Below are 16,674 nucleotides of genomic sequence, written 5' to 3'. Positions count from 1 at the left end.
TAAGGGGAAATGTGTGTGCGTCTTATGGAGCGAATGCAGGCTGCACAGCTATCCCAGAAGCCAGAACAGCAAGAGGGATTGCTGCTTTCACTGCACAGCGATCCCTCTTGCTGTTCTGGCTTCTGAGATTCAGAATATTTTCCCCCTTGTTTTCCTCCTCCAAAAACTAGGTGTGTCTTGTGGTCTGGTGCGTCTTATAGAGCGAAAAATACGGCACTTAACCCGAGGTACCACTGTACCCAGCTTTATCTTTCAGGTGACGGGATGGACCAGCCATACAAACAAGCTCTGTCGTACGCAGACAGCCTGCCTTGCTTCTCCGCCCCACCCCACCCCACCGGAAGGACACACACCTTGGGTGGAATGTATTCAAAGGGGGACTCCGGGGTGCCTGCTGCAGGGCCCGGCTGGCCATTGCAGATCCTCTGACCACTGACAGCTTGAAAAACTCTCAGTTTCTGTTGGGAAGAAAGGGAGGAGTGTGAGGTTCACTGAGTGGCAGGAGCAAAGTCAGCTCCTCTAATAGCAGCCGCTGCTGTCACTCCCAGACCTACCTGTCTAAGAGTTTCAATCTCTTCTTGGTGTTCCTGGTTCTTTTCAAAAACCTCCCTCATCTTGGCCAGCTCTTCTTCCTGTCCAGAGTAAAGAAGGCAAAAGGCTCTTAAGGTCTCATCTTCAGCTGCAAAGGAACCCACGCGTTGGGGTGTTTGCACACCTAGGATTTGTGCAATCCCTGCCTTCTCAAGATTTGAAGAGGGCTACTAAGAATGAAAGAATGCTCGATATTTCCCCCAGCTCTGATTTTTAAAAAATATTATTTTAAAAAAATTATTATATCCTAAAGAAGGCTGATCGCCGAAGAATGGATGATTTGAATTCTGGTGCTGGAGGAGACTCTTGAGAGTCCCATGGACTGCAAGAAGATCAAACCTCTCCATTCTGAAGGAAATCAGCCCTGAGTGCTCCCTGGAAGGAAAGATCCTGAAGCTGAGGCTCCAAGACTTTGGCCCCCTCATGAGAAGAGAAGACTCCCTGGAAAAGACCCTGATGTTGGGAAAGATGGAGGGCACAAGGAGAAGGGGACGACAGAGGACGAGATGGTGGGACAGTGTTCTCGAAGCGACCAGCATGAGTTTGACCAAACTGCGGGAGGCAGTGGAAGACAGGAGTGCCTGGCGTGCTCTGGTCCAGGGGGCCACGAAGAGTCGGACATGACTAAACAACAACAAGGATAGAGCCTTGAGTGCCATCACTTGAAGTTCCAACTTCTGGCCTACAGGATACACTGGTTGATTTAGAGACTCCCCCCTCCACACCACATTTTCTCCCTCCCTCCCAGCAAGACCACACTCCATCCATTCACACACACACACACACACACACACACACACACACACACACCCTTCAAAACTTACTTAAATGACCAGAGCTAACATTGTTCTGCATGTTTTGAGAAACAGAAAAATGTGGAAGAACAACTACCGTATTAGCATAGCCTTCAAAAATTAGGCGGAGCAGAGAAGACACTTTGGTTACAAAGCCAGTGGATGATAAAGCAGAGATCGACAAGAGCAGCATCAAGAGTAGTGGTCTGAGCCAAAATCAGGCAGCCTCATTCAGTGACACAATGCCAGCACCACAAGCCTTGTTGCTTGGACACGGGATTCCTTCCCACCAGCAAAGGGAACAGCTGGAATGGTTGGATGGCAAACACGGCTACCTTTGAGGGGGCAGGAGCAACCATGCCTAAGAGACACAGCAGCTTTTACCTGGAACTTGATGCGCTCGAGTTGCTGCTGCTCCCGTTCTGAAATGGAAGTCTCCAGCTTCTTCTCTGCTTCTTCTTTGTGCTGTATCTGGCTGAGTAGATAGAGTACCTGGGGATGGGTGGAAGAGAGATGTGGGTGGGTAGAGACCTTGGGTCAGAGGCAGCACAGTCTGAAGGGAGGCTATACTTTCTGTATAACTCGAATTATGGCAGCCAAAGTATTGAGTTGGCTAAACCACAAACGTGTGGGATAATCAGCCTCATACAACCAACATGATTAAGTCTAACTAACGCATGAAGGGGTTAAGACCATAGAGTAAGCTGTGCTGCCAGGCTTAGTTCACCTTGGGAGGGATTGGGTAATTAAGCCTTTGTTCTCTCTCCCAGTCTACCAAAGAAGCTCAATGTATGACGCCTGAGCTGGTTACTGCAGCTCAGAACTCATGGCTCTTACAAGCCACTCTTGAGTTACTATAGTAATAATTTAGGAACTTTCACCACTGTAACTAAGCCAAGTTTTATCGCCTGTGTTTTCTGACTGATGTATGGAAAACCACATGAACCTGACCTTTGAAGAGTTTGTAAGTAAACTAATTTTTAACTTAACAAATGTGTGGTATTTCTTTATGCTAGGGGAAGAGGGGAACTTTAGAAGAAACCCACAAGGGCATATCTCCTCTATTTCCATGCTTTATTTTGCTGCATGTTTTGTGATTTTAATCTCTGCTGGGGGTTCTCTCATCAAAGAATACATGACCCAAACCTGGATCTTGGGGGCATTCTAGTGGGTGGTGCCAAGCTAATTAGTTCTAATTCTCTTCCCATCCACCTCCATACTGAGCTCTACAAGGGGCAACACTGAGAATGAAGAGGAAGCTGGCAGGCAGACAGGGCCACCCTCTGGACTGGTTGTAAGTTAAGGCAGGCAGGCGGGCAGGATGGGGTTGTCTGACGGTAGTTCATGGACCAGCGTTCAATCTCAGCATTTGCCACCAGATCACCCACGTTTTCTAGCCACTGAGCAACACAGAGTTCTAAACACTGAAAGAACTTGGAGCACCCCAAGCCTGCAAACTTTACTGAGAAGGCAGCAACCGAATTGCCCTTTCTCTGCTGCTATTGACCGCTGGCACTGCAGTTCTCCATAAGGGCACTTCCAGGGATCCCATTCACAGCCACCTCTCAGCTAACAGGAGGCTGTCCCAAGCCAAATTCATAAATATGGGCAGAGGGTCCTTAACCTGGAAATCAGGTTAAATGTACCAGCAGCAAAGCCTGGTTAGGACTACTCTAGAAAACCTGGAGTAGGTATAGACTGGGTGATCAACTGCTCAGAATGGGATTTTGGGATGGGCGCAGTTTTTGTAGCTGCTGCAGAATTAGGTGGTTTTGGGGGTGGGGATGGCAGGTGATACCTTTTCTTGATGCTGTTGCTCCTTCTGGACCAGCTGACTCTCGTGCTCCGCTTCCATTTCTGCCACAACCTTTCGCTCTTCGAGAAGCATTTTATGCATGTCGGCACATGTGGTTTTGGTCTGCTGCAAACGGTTCTCCAGTTTCCCATTCTCCACTTTTGAGGAGACCAGCTTTGAAATGTACACGCACGGGGGGGGGGGGGTAGGAGGTGGAGAAAGAGAGAGAACACAATATTAAAAGGTGTAATGCTGAAGAATTTGCATCTAGGACCAAGGGCCTTCTGGCAGTCCCCTCACTGCAAAAAGTCAAGTTGCAGAGAGACTTCTCGGTGGAATACCCTCCCGTCACATTTCAAGGAGATAAATAACTATACATCTGAAGACATTTAAAGGTAGCCCCGTATATGGAAGTTTTTAATGCCCACGAGGGGTCACTGCCACTGTGTCACTGCCCCTTCCACCCCCCAGGCCTCTTATTTGTTCTAGAGACTCAAATCCCTGGTTCCATTCCAGAGCCACCTGCCTCTTCGTTCCCACCCGCCTCCTCTGCTGCCACTCAAGCTTACTTCGCCAATCAGGTATTTGATGGCACACTTGGCTTCCGCAAGGTTGGTGATGCTCTCCCAGCGCTGCTTGGTGCGGTCACCGGCGTCTGCGTCCAGCAGTTTCTGCTGCAGGTCCGCAATCTGGGCGCTCCTTGGGAAGAAGAAGCCACCGCATGAGTTCGCATGGGATTTGGCAAGAGAGCAGATCATTTGGGGAACTTGGGCAATTTGGCCCCTGCTTGTGTTGGATGAACTGTGACTTGAGCATCAGCATCAGCCCTGGGTGAATACGCAGTTGCTTAGGCTGCCAGGCTGGGTTTAATTTACTAAGAGACCTGCTGTGGTCCAGAGATGATGCAGCAGAGTGGCAGATAATGACTGGAGGACTGAGAGGGAAACTTCAGCACCTCCTGAATCTGCCACCTCTTACCCCCTTTCCACAGGAAACAGCCACAATAAGCTTTCCCAGATGTTTTCAGAACAAGAAGATGAATGTTACACAGCAAGAGAAGATTGAAGAATCGTAGAACTGTAGAGCTGGAAGGGACCCCAAGCGTCATCTAGTCCACCCCCCTGCAATGCATAGTTAGAACTATGGAATTTGCAACCATGAGATGATGAACACTAGAGCTCAGACAGCCTTAAAAGGGGGTTAGAAAATCAATGGAGCCAATAGGTACTAGTCAATCAAGGTTATATACTGGAGGCGGTATGCCTCTAAATTCCTACACCAGGCTAGATTAGCCTCCAGCTGGAGGAGATTTTCTTACACTCTTTGTTGTGGCTTTGCTTCTTCTGAGACTTGAAAACACCCCATACCTGAGCTCCATCTCTGTTTCGAGGCTCTCTATTTGCTTGGCGATGGAATGCTCCATTTCCGCAGCTTTATGGGAAAACGTGCGCCTCTGGAAAAGGAGGATGGGAACGGAATCAGAAAATAAGCAGAGCACAGGGAGAGGAGCTCCCTCCCCATGGAGATGGGGTGGGACTCAGTTCAGAAGATGCGGCAGTTTAACTCTAAGAGAAGCAGCAGTAGCTATTTCCAGCAGGGCAAGACTTTGATTTTCCCCTCTGGAAGAGGATCTGCCATGGTGGGGAAGCAGAACCAGCTTCTGGAAGATCTCCTGTCCCCAGTGCAGAATGAGAGAACGCACCCTTTACAGCAGGGGTGGAGAATCTGGGGGCCAAATGCAGCCCCAAGCCTTTTGGGGGTCTCCTTCTCCCCCACTCCCATTGCACCTGCTGGAGTGTTCTACCTAGGTAAAATGTCTGTGTGAGCACTGAAAATGCCTGGATGGAGGATCAAGAGGGCTGCACAAGTAAGAGTAGAAATTAGCTTCACTCCGCAAAGGCAAAATTCACACTCGTTGCTCCACCCATTTTTGCCTGTGGCCCTGCCCACTACAGGCAGAAGCCTATTTCCTGCATCAGAAGACCCCAAAGTCAAAGAGAAAGTGGATTAGATAGAACACACGGTCCCTTCCTTCCCCCTTTCCGCTGCAGCCTGCATCACTGCCCACCTTGTACTTTGACGGGAGGTTCTCCCCAGCATCTCGCTTCTCTTTAAGCGAGGCAATCTCCTTCGCCAAGGTCTTCCGGTCCTCCAGGAGGTCGTTGAGGTGACGCTGAGCCTCTTCGATGCTAACAAGGACCTCCACTTCGTTCGCGAGCCAGCTCTGCGCAAGATGGAAGCTGGTTACGACAGAGGGCCGGCGGAAAGGTGGCCAGAACCCACCCCATGGTGCCTGCAAGCCAACTTTGCCTCTCCCCTGGAATAAGCCACTTGAGCCACTGTGAATCTGCCCTAAGCAGAAACAAGGAGAGCTACAGCCCCTACCTTCACCCGAGCTGCAACTCCCTCGATCCCGCGGTTGACGTTCTCTTTTCGCTTATTGGTAGCCTCTTGCTGTTTCTGGAGAGCATCCTTTAAGCGCTTGTTGGCAGCAGCGGCCTGTGAGAGAGGGGTGGAGGCTGGTGTGTTGAAACAGGACCCAAGGCACAAACTTTCAAAATCCCTTGCTTGGCAATGAAGCTCACTGGGTGACCTTAGGATAGCCACTCTCGAAAGCTAGCCTCCCCCTGGGATTTTAGGAGGATGAAGAGCTGGAGGTGGGGGGCCTTCTATAGCCCAAGGGTCAGATCAAGAGCTGGCCAACCCCCCACAGGCCATTTTCAACAGGGATGGAACAAATTCAAAGGGGCTCCCTATAGGCACTTATCAGTTGACCGGTGCTGACAGAGAGTCCATTTGAACTTGTCCATTTGCAGATCCAAATCTGACTGCAAAAGCGGGGAAGATGTCCTTCTGCAAGGGCAGCTTGCATCCAAACCATGCCTGTAGCGTCTTCGAAAAGGGCTCGCTGTCAGCAAACCCAGCTAGCCAAGGAGCAACTGGGAGCGCAATTTAAGCTCCCGATTGTTCCTTCTTTGCCTGCCTCGCCCGACGTCACTTATGACTTCAGGAGGGTGCGGTTTGGGGGAATCGGCCCTGCGACCCACAGCCAGAGGTTTCCTACCTCTGCCTCAGAAGGGTGGGATAAAAATGTAACCATCAATGTGCTCCGAGAAGAGATTTGATGTTCTCCTACCCACGAATGAGGATTTTCACGGGCTTTGAAGTCAGTATTCTAAAAACTCTTTGCTTTAAAATAAAGAGCCTCAGCCAGCATGGCTGACGAGGACAAACGGAGAATTAAAAATGTGTAAGCAAGTACTTAGAATCATAGAATTGTAGAGTTGGAAGGGATCTCGAGGGCCAACTAGTCCAAGCCCCTGCAATGTAGGACTGAGGTTAACTCATTGAAGATTACAAGAAAGCTGTTACCTGTCCTCTAGTTACTATGCCATTGACCTCCGATCTATGCTAGGCTTTCCAGCAAAGTTAGTGTCTTAAACCCGGACAGGAGAACCACCTGTGGCCCTCCAGTTCTTGTTGAATACAACTCTCATTACCCCCTGACCATTGGCCAGGCTGGCTGTTGGGAGTCAGAGGCTGACCATGTTTGGAAGGCCACCGGTTCTCCAGCCCTGGTTTAAACTATGAATCCTAGAGGCAGAATTAAGTCAAGCATACTCCATTTAACACCACATATTCTAGAATCTCTACACAATCAGAGGGAGGGAAGAGCTTTGTACACTATTCCCCCACTTCTGAGTTACTGAATCAGGGAATTCTAACCTTGGGACCTGTCCCTTGTCTCTCTACACAAAGCATTCAAAGTCTCAGCCTGTCTAATCTCTGTAGATTATTTTAAAAACAGTGGTGCTTCACCAGGCGGAAGATATTGCTGCCCAAGGCCACTCACCTCCTCTGCTTTTCGCCGGAGGACGGTGGCTTGCTTTTGGAAGTCTTGCTCTAGTTTGACAAGTTCATACTGCCTCTTGCGATCCTGAAAGACAAAGAGTCAAAATGGCTGACCTTTCAACAACCAAGCAGGACAGTGATTTGTGGTCTGCACTCAAACTTAGCAAGTCTTGTGACTCACTTTTATAGAGGCATTAAACCCACCTGTATCCTAGATACCTCATCAAGTAATTTGAAATGCTTGGAAAACAGAACCCGGGACAATCCAAATTCCTGGTGTCTCAAGGAAGACTAGAGAGCCACAGCCAAACAGTTTAGATTACACTGAACTAGGCCAATGGTATTACTTATTACAGTGGTGCCCCGCAAGACGAAAAACTCGCAAGACGAAAGGTTTTTTCCTTTTCGAGTTGCTTCGCAAGACGAATTTCCCTATGGGCTTGCTTCGCAAAACGAAGCTTGCCCTCGCACCCCGGACCTCTTTTGAAGCAAGGGGCGGCGGGGAGAAGATCGCTTCTCCCCGTTGCCAGCCCTGCAATCTCCGGGGACAGAGGGGAAGGCGCGTGCGCGCCTTCCCCTCTCTCCCCGGACCCCTTTTGAACCAAGGGGCGGCAACGGGGAGAAGCGATCTTCTCCCCTCCGCCCCTTGCTTCAAAAGAGGGGACAGAGGGGAAGGCGCGCGTGCGCCTCCCCCTCTGTCCCCGGACCCCTTTTGAACCAAGGGGCGGCAAGGGGGAGAAGCGATTCTCCCTGCCGCCCCTTCCCTTGCTTTAAAACAGGTCCGGGGACAGAGGGGAAGGCCCGCGGCGCTTCCCCTCTGTCCCCGGACGGTCTCCATAGGAACGCATTGATTGATTTTCAATGCATTCCTATGGGAAACCGTGCTTCACAAGACGAAAAACTCGCAAGAAGAAAAAACTTGCGGAACGAATTAATTTCGTCTTGCGAGGCACCACTGTATAAGGAACACAGAAAGCAGCAGCTTAAGCGATAATACTGGAAGTTATTTAGGTCATTTTGTGTGTGTGTGGGGGGGGGAGATTTGCATGTATGGAGTGGAGTGGATGTGCATGTATGGAAACTGGAGTGGAATGGTAGCAAACTTGTCCAAGAGAACTGGCTAATGATTTAGGGCAAGATCAAAGGTCTGCTTTAATGGCAGAAATGTTTGGCTGGCTGGACCCTGGTGAATCATGAGAAACAGAAGGCTTGGCAAGACTTTAGTCAAGTTGAGATCATGCAGCAGGATGAAGGCCGCTCGTTAGTGACTCCAAGTGACCTTCATGAGGCTGCTGGTACAGATAAGGTTCACGAATATGTCCTTCCTCCAAAGCAATTAACGAAAAATAAAACAACTCTTTTACAGGAGTTTGCTCCTGAAAGTCAATTAAACAACTAAATCTTAGGGAGAAAGGAGTGAATCAGAAGACAGGAGAATTTGGAGGGATCAAAGAGAGACAGTATCTTGGTGCCAGCGCCTACCAGGTCTTTGCTTATTCTTATTTAGCCACAAGTTTTGCTAATAGAGTTCTGTCTGTTCTGTGGCTTTTGGAGTCCAGTTTGCCTTCCCTTTGAGAGCAGAAGGGATTTCTCGCTTGCCTGTCCTTCAATTTTGGAAGCGGCTTTTGGCTATTTTATCCGAGTCTTTTATCCGAGCCAGACTGAGTCCCAGGGTGGTTAGATTCCAGCTCCAGGGTCAGAGGCTGTCTGCCTACAATCACAAGCTGGGAGAGTACCATTGCATTCAGCTTCTCCTTGTGGGCTTCCCCATGGAACATCTGGCTGGCCACTGGGTGAGAACACCCAGCGGCTGCAGGGCTTTTCTGGTACAGTTCAGTGCTGACGCTCGACTCACCCGTGCCTTCAGCTGGATGACTTCCTTGTCTTTCTGTTGCCTCCACTGCTTAAACTTCTCAGAGTCCTCTTTCATTTGACGTATCAGCTGAACACGTTGACTCTTCATCGCCTGAAGGGGGAACAAAGGAGGAGGAGGAGGAGGAGGAGGAAAGGCCTTGGGTGAGAATCTGCCTAGCAGGTGTATCCAAGGCTCCCAACTCCCATTGGCCTCAGCACAGTCAAAGGTCAGGGATGACGGGAGGGGAAGTTTGACGTCTTGAGGGAACCGCATTGCCTATCGCTGAAACAAACACTGAGATGCCCAGATTCTTAGAAACCTTGAAATTTTTTGGAGCATGCAGCTTGGAGGACTTCAGGAAATCAGCTCGATTGATAAAAGCTTTTGGCATGGACTGGGGAGTTTAAATTCTCCAAATCCTTAGTTTCTTTTGCACAGCCTTGATAACTTCCCAAGAATCCCATTCAAAATTTCTTGGTTTTTCTAGCTCTCATGACTGAAAAAGCAAGCATTCAAACTTAAACAAGTTGTTGCTGCTTTTAAACAGTAGCTGAGAAACATAATGGCAGTCAGGGTAAGAATGAACTGCTTTCCCAAGATTATAAAAAATACACACATCTAAAGTGCCAGTTATACAGTTACAGTGTCCATCAAACATGAACCAATAAAATGCCAACCTTGTCGGCTATCCACACCACAAACCCCATTATCTTTCTTATTGTACCCTCTGGGTGTTACGTTTCCCAGCACAATTCAAAGTGTTGGTGCTGACCTTTAAAGCCCTAAATGGCTTCGGCCCAGTATACCTGAAGGAGCATCTCCACCCCCATTATTCAACCCGGACACTGAGGTCCAGCTCCGAGGGTCTTCTGGCGGTTCCCTCATTGCGAGAATTGAGGTTTACAGGGAACCAGGCAAAGGGCCTTCTCGGTGGTGACACCCGCCCTGTGGAAAGCCCTCCCATCAGATGTCAAGGAAATAAGCAACTCTGACTTTTAGAAGGCATCTGAAGGCAGCCCTGTTTAGGGAAGTTTTTAATGTTTGATGTTTTGTCACTTTTTTATTATTAATAATATTCTGTTGGGAGCCATCCAGTGTGGCTGGGGAAACCCAGCCAGATGAACAGGGTATAAATAACAATTTATTTATTTATTTATTTTTATTACTACTACTACATACCCGGATCTCCTGGTTCAGTTTGCACACTGTCTGCTCACTGGATTCTTTCATCTTCAGGAGCTTCGACTGCTCCTTCAGCTTCTTCTTCAGATCTGCCATTTCCCCTTCCAGCTCCTGAAGCCGCTTCCTGCGCCGTTCGCTGAGTCTGAAATGAACACCGCAGCCCTGTAGTCATGAAGTCAACAACCTTCCCCTCTCAAACCTCCCGATCAGGTGCCTCTTACTTTGCTTGGCTGACATCCTTCTTCGTCATATGAATGCCAAGGACCAGGTCTTCTTTTTCCTTCTGCAGTTTGGCCACCTCCATTTCCAGGTCCTTGATGCTGGTCTTGATTTAAACACACATACATACATTTTTTCAGCACCCCACCAAAAGCAGCCCCTCCAGCTACAGCTGTTTCTTTCCAACAGGCCACATCTCCACTTAAGAAAAGGAGAGGCTGCCCTCCTGTGGCTTGCTAGGCACCCAGTCAAGCAGCCCACTGGGTGTACAGATGCTCACTCCTTCCTGGTCAGCTGCTGTTACCTGGTATTGGCATTGTATGGGCTCCAGCTGGCTGTCGTTCTGAGACATCTTCCTTGCCAAGGCCTCCTTCAGAGCCAGGGCTTTGTTGAGCTCGAGCAACTCTTTGGACATCTGAGCTTGGTGGAGAGCGTGCCGAGTGGCGTACTCATCAGAGGACCCTTGAGCATCCAGGTCACCTTCTGACACCTAGGGGGGAGAGAGGCAAAAGTTTAACTAACATCTGGATTTTTTTAAAAAAATGTTTTGCGTGCTTTGCCTTTCTACAATCTTATGTGCATACCAATTAGAGAGCTAATTGATTAAGTGGTCTCTAAAATCTTCTAAATATGGAACAACTGATTGGTTCAAAATTGGGAAAGGAGTACGACAAGGCTGTATATTGTCTCCCTGCTTATTTAACTTATATGCAGAATTCATCATGCGAAAGGCTGGGCTGGATGAATCCCAAGCCAGAATTAAGATTGCCGGAAGAAATATCAACAACCTCAGATATGCAGATGACACAATCTTGATGACAGAAAGTGAGGAGGAATTAAAGAACCTTTTAATGAGGGTGAAAGAGTAGAGCGCAAAATATATGGTCTGAAGCTCAACATCAAAAAAACCAAGATCATGGCCACTGGGCCCATCACCTCCTGGCAAATAGAAGGGGAAGAAATGGAGGCAGTGAGAGATTTTACTTTCTTGGGCTCCATGATCACTGCAGATGGTGAAAGCAGTCACGAAATTAAAAGACGCCGGCTTCTTGGGAGAAAAGCAATGACAAACCTAGACAACATCTTAAAAAGCAGAGACATCACCTTGCCGACAAAGGTCCGTATAGTTCAAGCTATGGTTTCCCCAGTAGTGATATATGGAAGTGAGAGCTGGACCATAAAGAAGGCTGATCGCCAAATAATGGATGCTTTTGAATTATGGTGTTGGAGGAGACTCTTGAGAGTCCCATGGACTGCAAGAAGATCAAACCTCTCCATTCTGAAGGAAATCAGCCCTGAGTGGTCACTGGAAGGACAGATCCTCAAGCTGAGGCTCCAAGACTTTGGCCCCCTCATGAGAAGAGAAGACTCCCTGGAAAAGACCCTGATGTTGGGAAAGATGGAGGGCTGAAGGAGAAGGGGACGACGGAGGACGAGATGGTGGGACAGTGTTCTCGAAGCTACAAACATGAGTTTGACCAAACTGCGGGAGGCAGTGGAAGACAGGAGTGCCTGGCGTGCTCTGGTCCATGGGGTCACGAAGAGTCGGACACGACTAAACAACTAAACAACAACAACAAAATAATCTTCTAAATAAAGGTGTTGCTTCCATCAGTCCCTTATTGTAGCTGGGGTCCTGTTGCCAAGAAACCGCTAGCTATGCATTGAAAAGTACACACAGGATTCGCATCAAGTCAGGAGGCCTCTTACTTACAGCGCTGGAGTCTTGATCAGATGTGTCCATGTCCGTAACGCCAGCAGGGGTTTCACTCTGCGGAGAACACACAAGGTTTGCCTGGCGCCACAAGACAGTCCTAAGGTCTGCCAAATGCTCTGTGCAGTTTGAAATGTTACATGCTGCAAACACCAGCAAGATCTCACCCCAAACAAAAAGGAGCTGCTTGGTCTACTTTTGAACTTCTCCGGAAGCCACCAACACAGAATGTCTTGAATGCTTCTTGCTTATTCCCCAAATTTGGGAAAGGCAGCAGAAGCAGCGGGTTCCATCAACCATGAAATGTCCTCGTGTCCCCAAAGGGATCCTTACCAGAAACTGGGCGATTACTTGCTGCAGGTGGCGAATTAGTTCCACGTGCTCTTTCAGTTCTTGATCCTCCAGAGCCTCCAGCAGCTTCTGCAGGTCGAGTTTCAGCCTGAAATCCAGTCACACAAGAACTTACTCACGAGTTGGTGTTAGTTTTATGCCATGCAGATGCTTGATTGGATAGACTCATCCTGCTCTAACTGACCTACACGTGGATTATTTATTTATTCCTCCTACCTCATAATACAACACCTGTTTTTGCTGTCCATAAAGGTAAAGGTAAAGGGACCCCTGACCATTAGGCCCAGTCGTGGCTGACTCTGGGGTTGTGGCGCTCATCTTGCTTTATTGGCCGAGGGAGCCGGCGTACAGCTTCCGGGTCGTGTGGCCAGCATGACTAAACCGCTTCTGGCGAACCAGAGCAGCACACGGAAACGCCGTTTACCTTCCCACCGGAGTGGTACCTATTTATCTACTTGCACTTTGATGTGCTTTCGAACTGCTAGGTTGGCAGGAGCAGGGACCGAGCAACGGGAGCTCACCCTGTCGCGGGGATTCGAACCGCCAACCTTCTGATCGGCAAGTCCTAGGCTCTGTGGTTTAACCCACAGCGCCACCCACGTCCCATACTCATGCCCCAAAGTGCCCTTTCAAAGCAGCCCACCAGTCTCACTTCCTGTATTTTAGACGTAGCCAGTCCCATGAGCAATCGGTCTGCATTTTGAACAGCTAAGAGCGTGCACAGAGAACAACTACTTACGCATCATGTTTCTGGAGCTCTTCCACCTTTGTGCTGATCTTTTCGTTCTGCTGCTCCGTCTGCAGAAAGTGGGAAGCCGGTTGTGCATCATGGGATAGTTTTGAATTAAACCAAAGGATGTGACTACAACTCCATCGTCCTCAACCACTAGCAATGCTGGCAGGGCGTGATGGGAGTTGGGAGTCGAGAAACTTCTGGAGGGCACCAGGTTGAAAACAGCTGGCTTAGGAGGTGGTGGCCAGGTGACGTATTTGGCCCCAGTCAGTTGAAGTTCAGAGTTGGGCTAAGTCAACTAAATCTATTCTTGTTTAGTTTGTTGCATTTGTATCCCATTTTTTCCTCCAAGGAGCTCAAGGTGGCATACATGGTTCTGCCCTCATTTAATCCCCCAAAACAGGCCTGTGAGGTAGATTTGGCTGAGAGGCAGTGGCTGGCCCCCAAGGTCACCCATTGAACTTCATGGCTGAGTCAGGATTTGAAGCTTGGTCTCCCAGGTCCTAGTCTGACACTCTAACCCAGGCTTCCTCAAACTCGGCCTCCAACTCCCATGATCCCCAGCTAACAGGACCAGTGTTCAGGGATGATGGGAATTGTAGTCTCAAAACATCTGGAGGGCCGAGTTTGAGGAAGCCTGCTCCAACCACTACACCACACTGATTTAAGCAGTAATAGGTATGGGTCTAACTCTGAGTAGATCTCACGTTACAATATGTTCCAATGAGTACAGACAGCGACCATTTTAGGCATGTGCAAATGCACCCGAAGAGGGAAGAACGGGGGCCAGGAACGGGACCCCCACACAAAATGGTCGTCACCTGTACAGTGGTCCTTCGGGTTAAGTACTTAATTCATTCCTGAGGTCAGTTCTTAACCTGAAACTGTTCTTAACCTGAAGCACCACTTTAGCTAATGGGGCCTCCTGCTGCTACCGTGCCGCCGGAGCACGATTTCTGTTCTCATCCTGAAGCAACGTTCTTAACCCAAGGTACTACTTCTGGGTTAGCGGAGTCTGTAACCTGAAGCGTACGTAACCCGAGGTACCACTGTACATAAAAACCAGCCAGAAATTTCAATAATCACTCACACCACTGCATTTAAAAAATAATTCCTAAACTCTTAAATGAAGTCACAAGACTGCATTTTTGCCAACAGAATAGCCCTCTTTCTGAACTCACTGATGGGAAGTCATGCCTATGCCACAAAAAGGTGTCACCGCCACCAGCCACCCCACCCCCTAAATATCTGAGACCTTACCACAATGATTCTTTCCAGCATCTGGGCAAGCTGGCCTGCTGCTTCACTGAGGCCGCGGCTTAGTTTTTCATTTTCCTCCGCGAGGGAGTGATTTTTCTCCATCAGAGATTGCAGGTTTTCCGAGGGCTCACCACTGGAAGTTTAAGCAGGAAGCATTTATTTATTTAACAAAATTCATATACCACTCAGTTGTAATAAAGCCTCTAAGTGGTTTATTGGCTAGTCATCTGCCTGCATCCGGCACACTAAGGAAGATTTATCTCATTCAAGAAGAAAAAAAAAGAGCCCAGATTCCTGGAAGGGTGAGTTAAAAGTAAATCCAAGGAAGGACAAGGCTACACTGCTAGAAAAAGTATCTTAAATATGAGTTAAAGATTATTTCATGTCACAGAAGAACACACTAGAAGTTTTCTCCTCCATTATTCTCAAAACTGCAGAATAACCCCCTTCCGGGGAGTGCATAAACAGGATTGCCGTGGGGGTTCAGAAATTGCCACCTTGCCACTTGGCAGAATATCTTCAGAGAGTGGGCTCTGCCCAGGCTTTAGACACACTTGGAAATAATCATCTCTCTGCTTTCCATGCATTTCCAAATCAAAGCAGCGCAGCTGCAGGCATTTTCTATATTAACTGTTTGCTTAAAACTTTTCTATGCCTTCAGGCTTACGCAGAACACTAAGAAAAACACTTTCTGTAACCGTTAGCTTGTGGTGTTCATTTTTAAATCTTTGTGTCGCTTTTATTGCACACACACACACACACACACAAGCTGTAAGCTGCTTTGAATTTTTTTAATGAAATGGCAGTATAGATGTATTTTTTAATAGAAAACAAACAAAAGGCTTGCTCCCAGCCCCAAACTGGAAGGGAGTTGAGATTCTTGCCCCCAGATTTGCACTGGGACTTGAAAGCATTTCTGGTGCCTCTAAATGGCACAATGACGTCAGAGGAACGAAACACACACACCCTGCCTAATCCTACCTGCTCAGACGGGCAGGATGTTAGACAAGCGTGCAAATTTGTGTTGGCTAACTAAGACAGTCCTTTTCATGTAGTTCTGTGGGTACAGCACTGTGTGTTTTCTATGAAAGAGAGGGAGCCTTGCATGGAAAATGGACCACTCAAATCACCCCAATAGGACAGCATTAAGTGCAGGCAAATAAAACAAAGAAGAAAAAGAAAAAAGTATGGGCCAACTTACAAGGAGCCACAGAAGAGGGAAGGCTTGCAGTGGCTCAGGAAGAGCAGGTTTTCAGGCATGTTTTTAGAGAATGGGGTTTTGACAGAAAGCAAGATGCTAAGCAGGCTTGAAGCAAGAGGAAGAATAAGAGGAGCTTGAGAAAGACAGAAAAGGCAACAGCACCAGACCTGGATTTGTATCCAGAATTCTGTTAATTCGATTTGTATGCTTAAGAAGGAGTGACACATCCTGCAGTCAAAAAACGTCAGGCAGCGTTTGGATGTTTAGTCTTGGCAACGTATTAACTTTCAACGCTCTCTTAAATAGGGCAGCAGTTTTCCAAGTGCATCTCATCAATTCAAGCCTTGAGGCCAGACAAAGCTTTGCCAATTATGTTTGCGGAGATCTCTGCACCAGTGCCTTCATTGGTCAGGTCTGCAGTAATGAACGTTTATGAAAAAGTACAGGCTGCCTTTAGCGCTGAAGAGTGTCACATGTGTTGTTGGCCAGCAGTCCTCACCCAATAGACACAGGAAGGGTCCCTCCGTGAGCCTGCAGCAGTAAGACCTGCAGCTGTTGAACCTGAAGGAGAGAAAATGGCTACTTTTAACTGTTTCTCACCCATCAGAAAATTCAGCCTGTGGTTCTGTGGCAGCTCTTTCAAGCATCAATACTGGCCTGCATCTTCGGCTCACAACCCCACCACCACCCACATCTCAGCAGCCAACTCCTCTGCCGCCCCTCCAAATCTAGTAGCCCACAGACACACCTGCAGCTTTAGCCGGCCGATCTCTGCTGCCTGAGGATCAATATTCACTACCGGCTTGTTCTTAATTTTTCTGGCCCTGTCAGCATATCGAAGGGTATTCAAAGTCTCCTCGAGGTTCGAATCTGCTGGGCTCACACAGGCCACCATCAAGGTGTGGCTATTGCCTCCCAAGGAATCTGAAGGGAGAAAAATAGGGCAACTGTTTAGGTAAATAGGGGACGTGGGTGGTGCTGTGGGTTAAACCACAGAGCCTAGGACTTGCCAATCAGAAGGTTGGCGGTTCGAATCCCCGTGATGGGGTGAGCTCCCATTGCTCAGTCCCTGCTCCTGCCAACCTAACAGTTCGAAAGCACGTCAAAGTGCAAGTAGATAAATAGGT

General features: G+C 48.4%; 1 protein-coding gene across 2 annotated transcripts in view; it reads right to left on the bottom strand.

Annotated features, from left to right (window-relative positions):
- KIF4A (kinesin family member 4A) overlaps window positions 1–16,674 on the bottom strand; it is a 36,249-nt gene that overhangs the window by 5,845 nt on the left and 13,730 nt on the right. For both annotated transcript variants that reach the window (XM_081167728.1, XM_081167727.1), the window contains exons 9-27: window positions 16,296–16,471; window positions 16,047–16,108; window positions 14,347–14,479; window positions 13,093–13,151; window positions 12,336–12,441; window positions 12,003–12,059; window positions 10,593–10,778; window positions 10,291–10,394; window positions 10,067–10,211; window positions 8,888–8,998; window positions 7,034–7,117; window positions 5,566–5,679; window positions 5,249–5,404; window positions 4,548–4,633; window positions 3,750–3,879; window positions 3,184–3,354; window positions 1,770–1,877; window positions 555–632; window positions 354–458 (exon numbers count right to left, since the gene is read on the bottom strand). In XM_081167728.1, the coding sequence (XP_081023854.1) occupies window positions 354–458; window positions 555–632; window positions 1,770–1,877; window positions 3,184–3,354; window positions 3,750–3,879; window positions 4,548–4,633; window positions 5,249–5,404; window positions 5,566–5,679; window positions 7,034–7,117; window positions 8,888–8,998; window positions 10,067–10,211; window positions 10,291–10,394; window positions 10,593–10,778; window positions 12,003–12,059; window positions 12,336–12,441; window positions 13,093–13,151; window positions 14,347–14,479; window positions 16,047–16,108; window positions 16,296–16,471 (2,171 nt within the window). The remainder of the gene's footprint in view (window positions 1–353; window positions 459–554; window positions 633–1,769; window positions 1,878–3,183; window positions 3,355–3,749; window positions 3,880–4,547; window positions 4,634–5,248; window positions 5,405–5,565; window positions 5,680–7,033; window positions 7,118–8,887; window positions 8,999–10,066; window positions 10,212–10,290; window positions 10,395–10,592; window positions 10,779–12,002; window positions 12,060–12,335; window positions 12,442–13,092; window positions 13,152–14,346; window positions 14,480–16,046; window positions 16,109–16,295; window positions 16,472–16,674) is intronic.

This window comes from Podarcis bocagei (genome assembly GCF_964188305.1).
Source record: "Podarcis bocagei genome assembly, chromosome: 13".
NCBI classification, from domain to species: Eukaryota; Metazoa; Chordata; class Lepidosauria; order Squamata; family Lacertidae; genus Podarcis; species Podarcis bocagei.
This window is presented reverse-complemented; position numbering and strand designations above follow the sequence as displayed.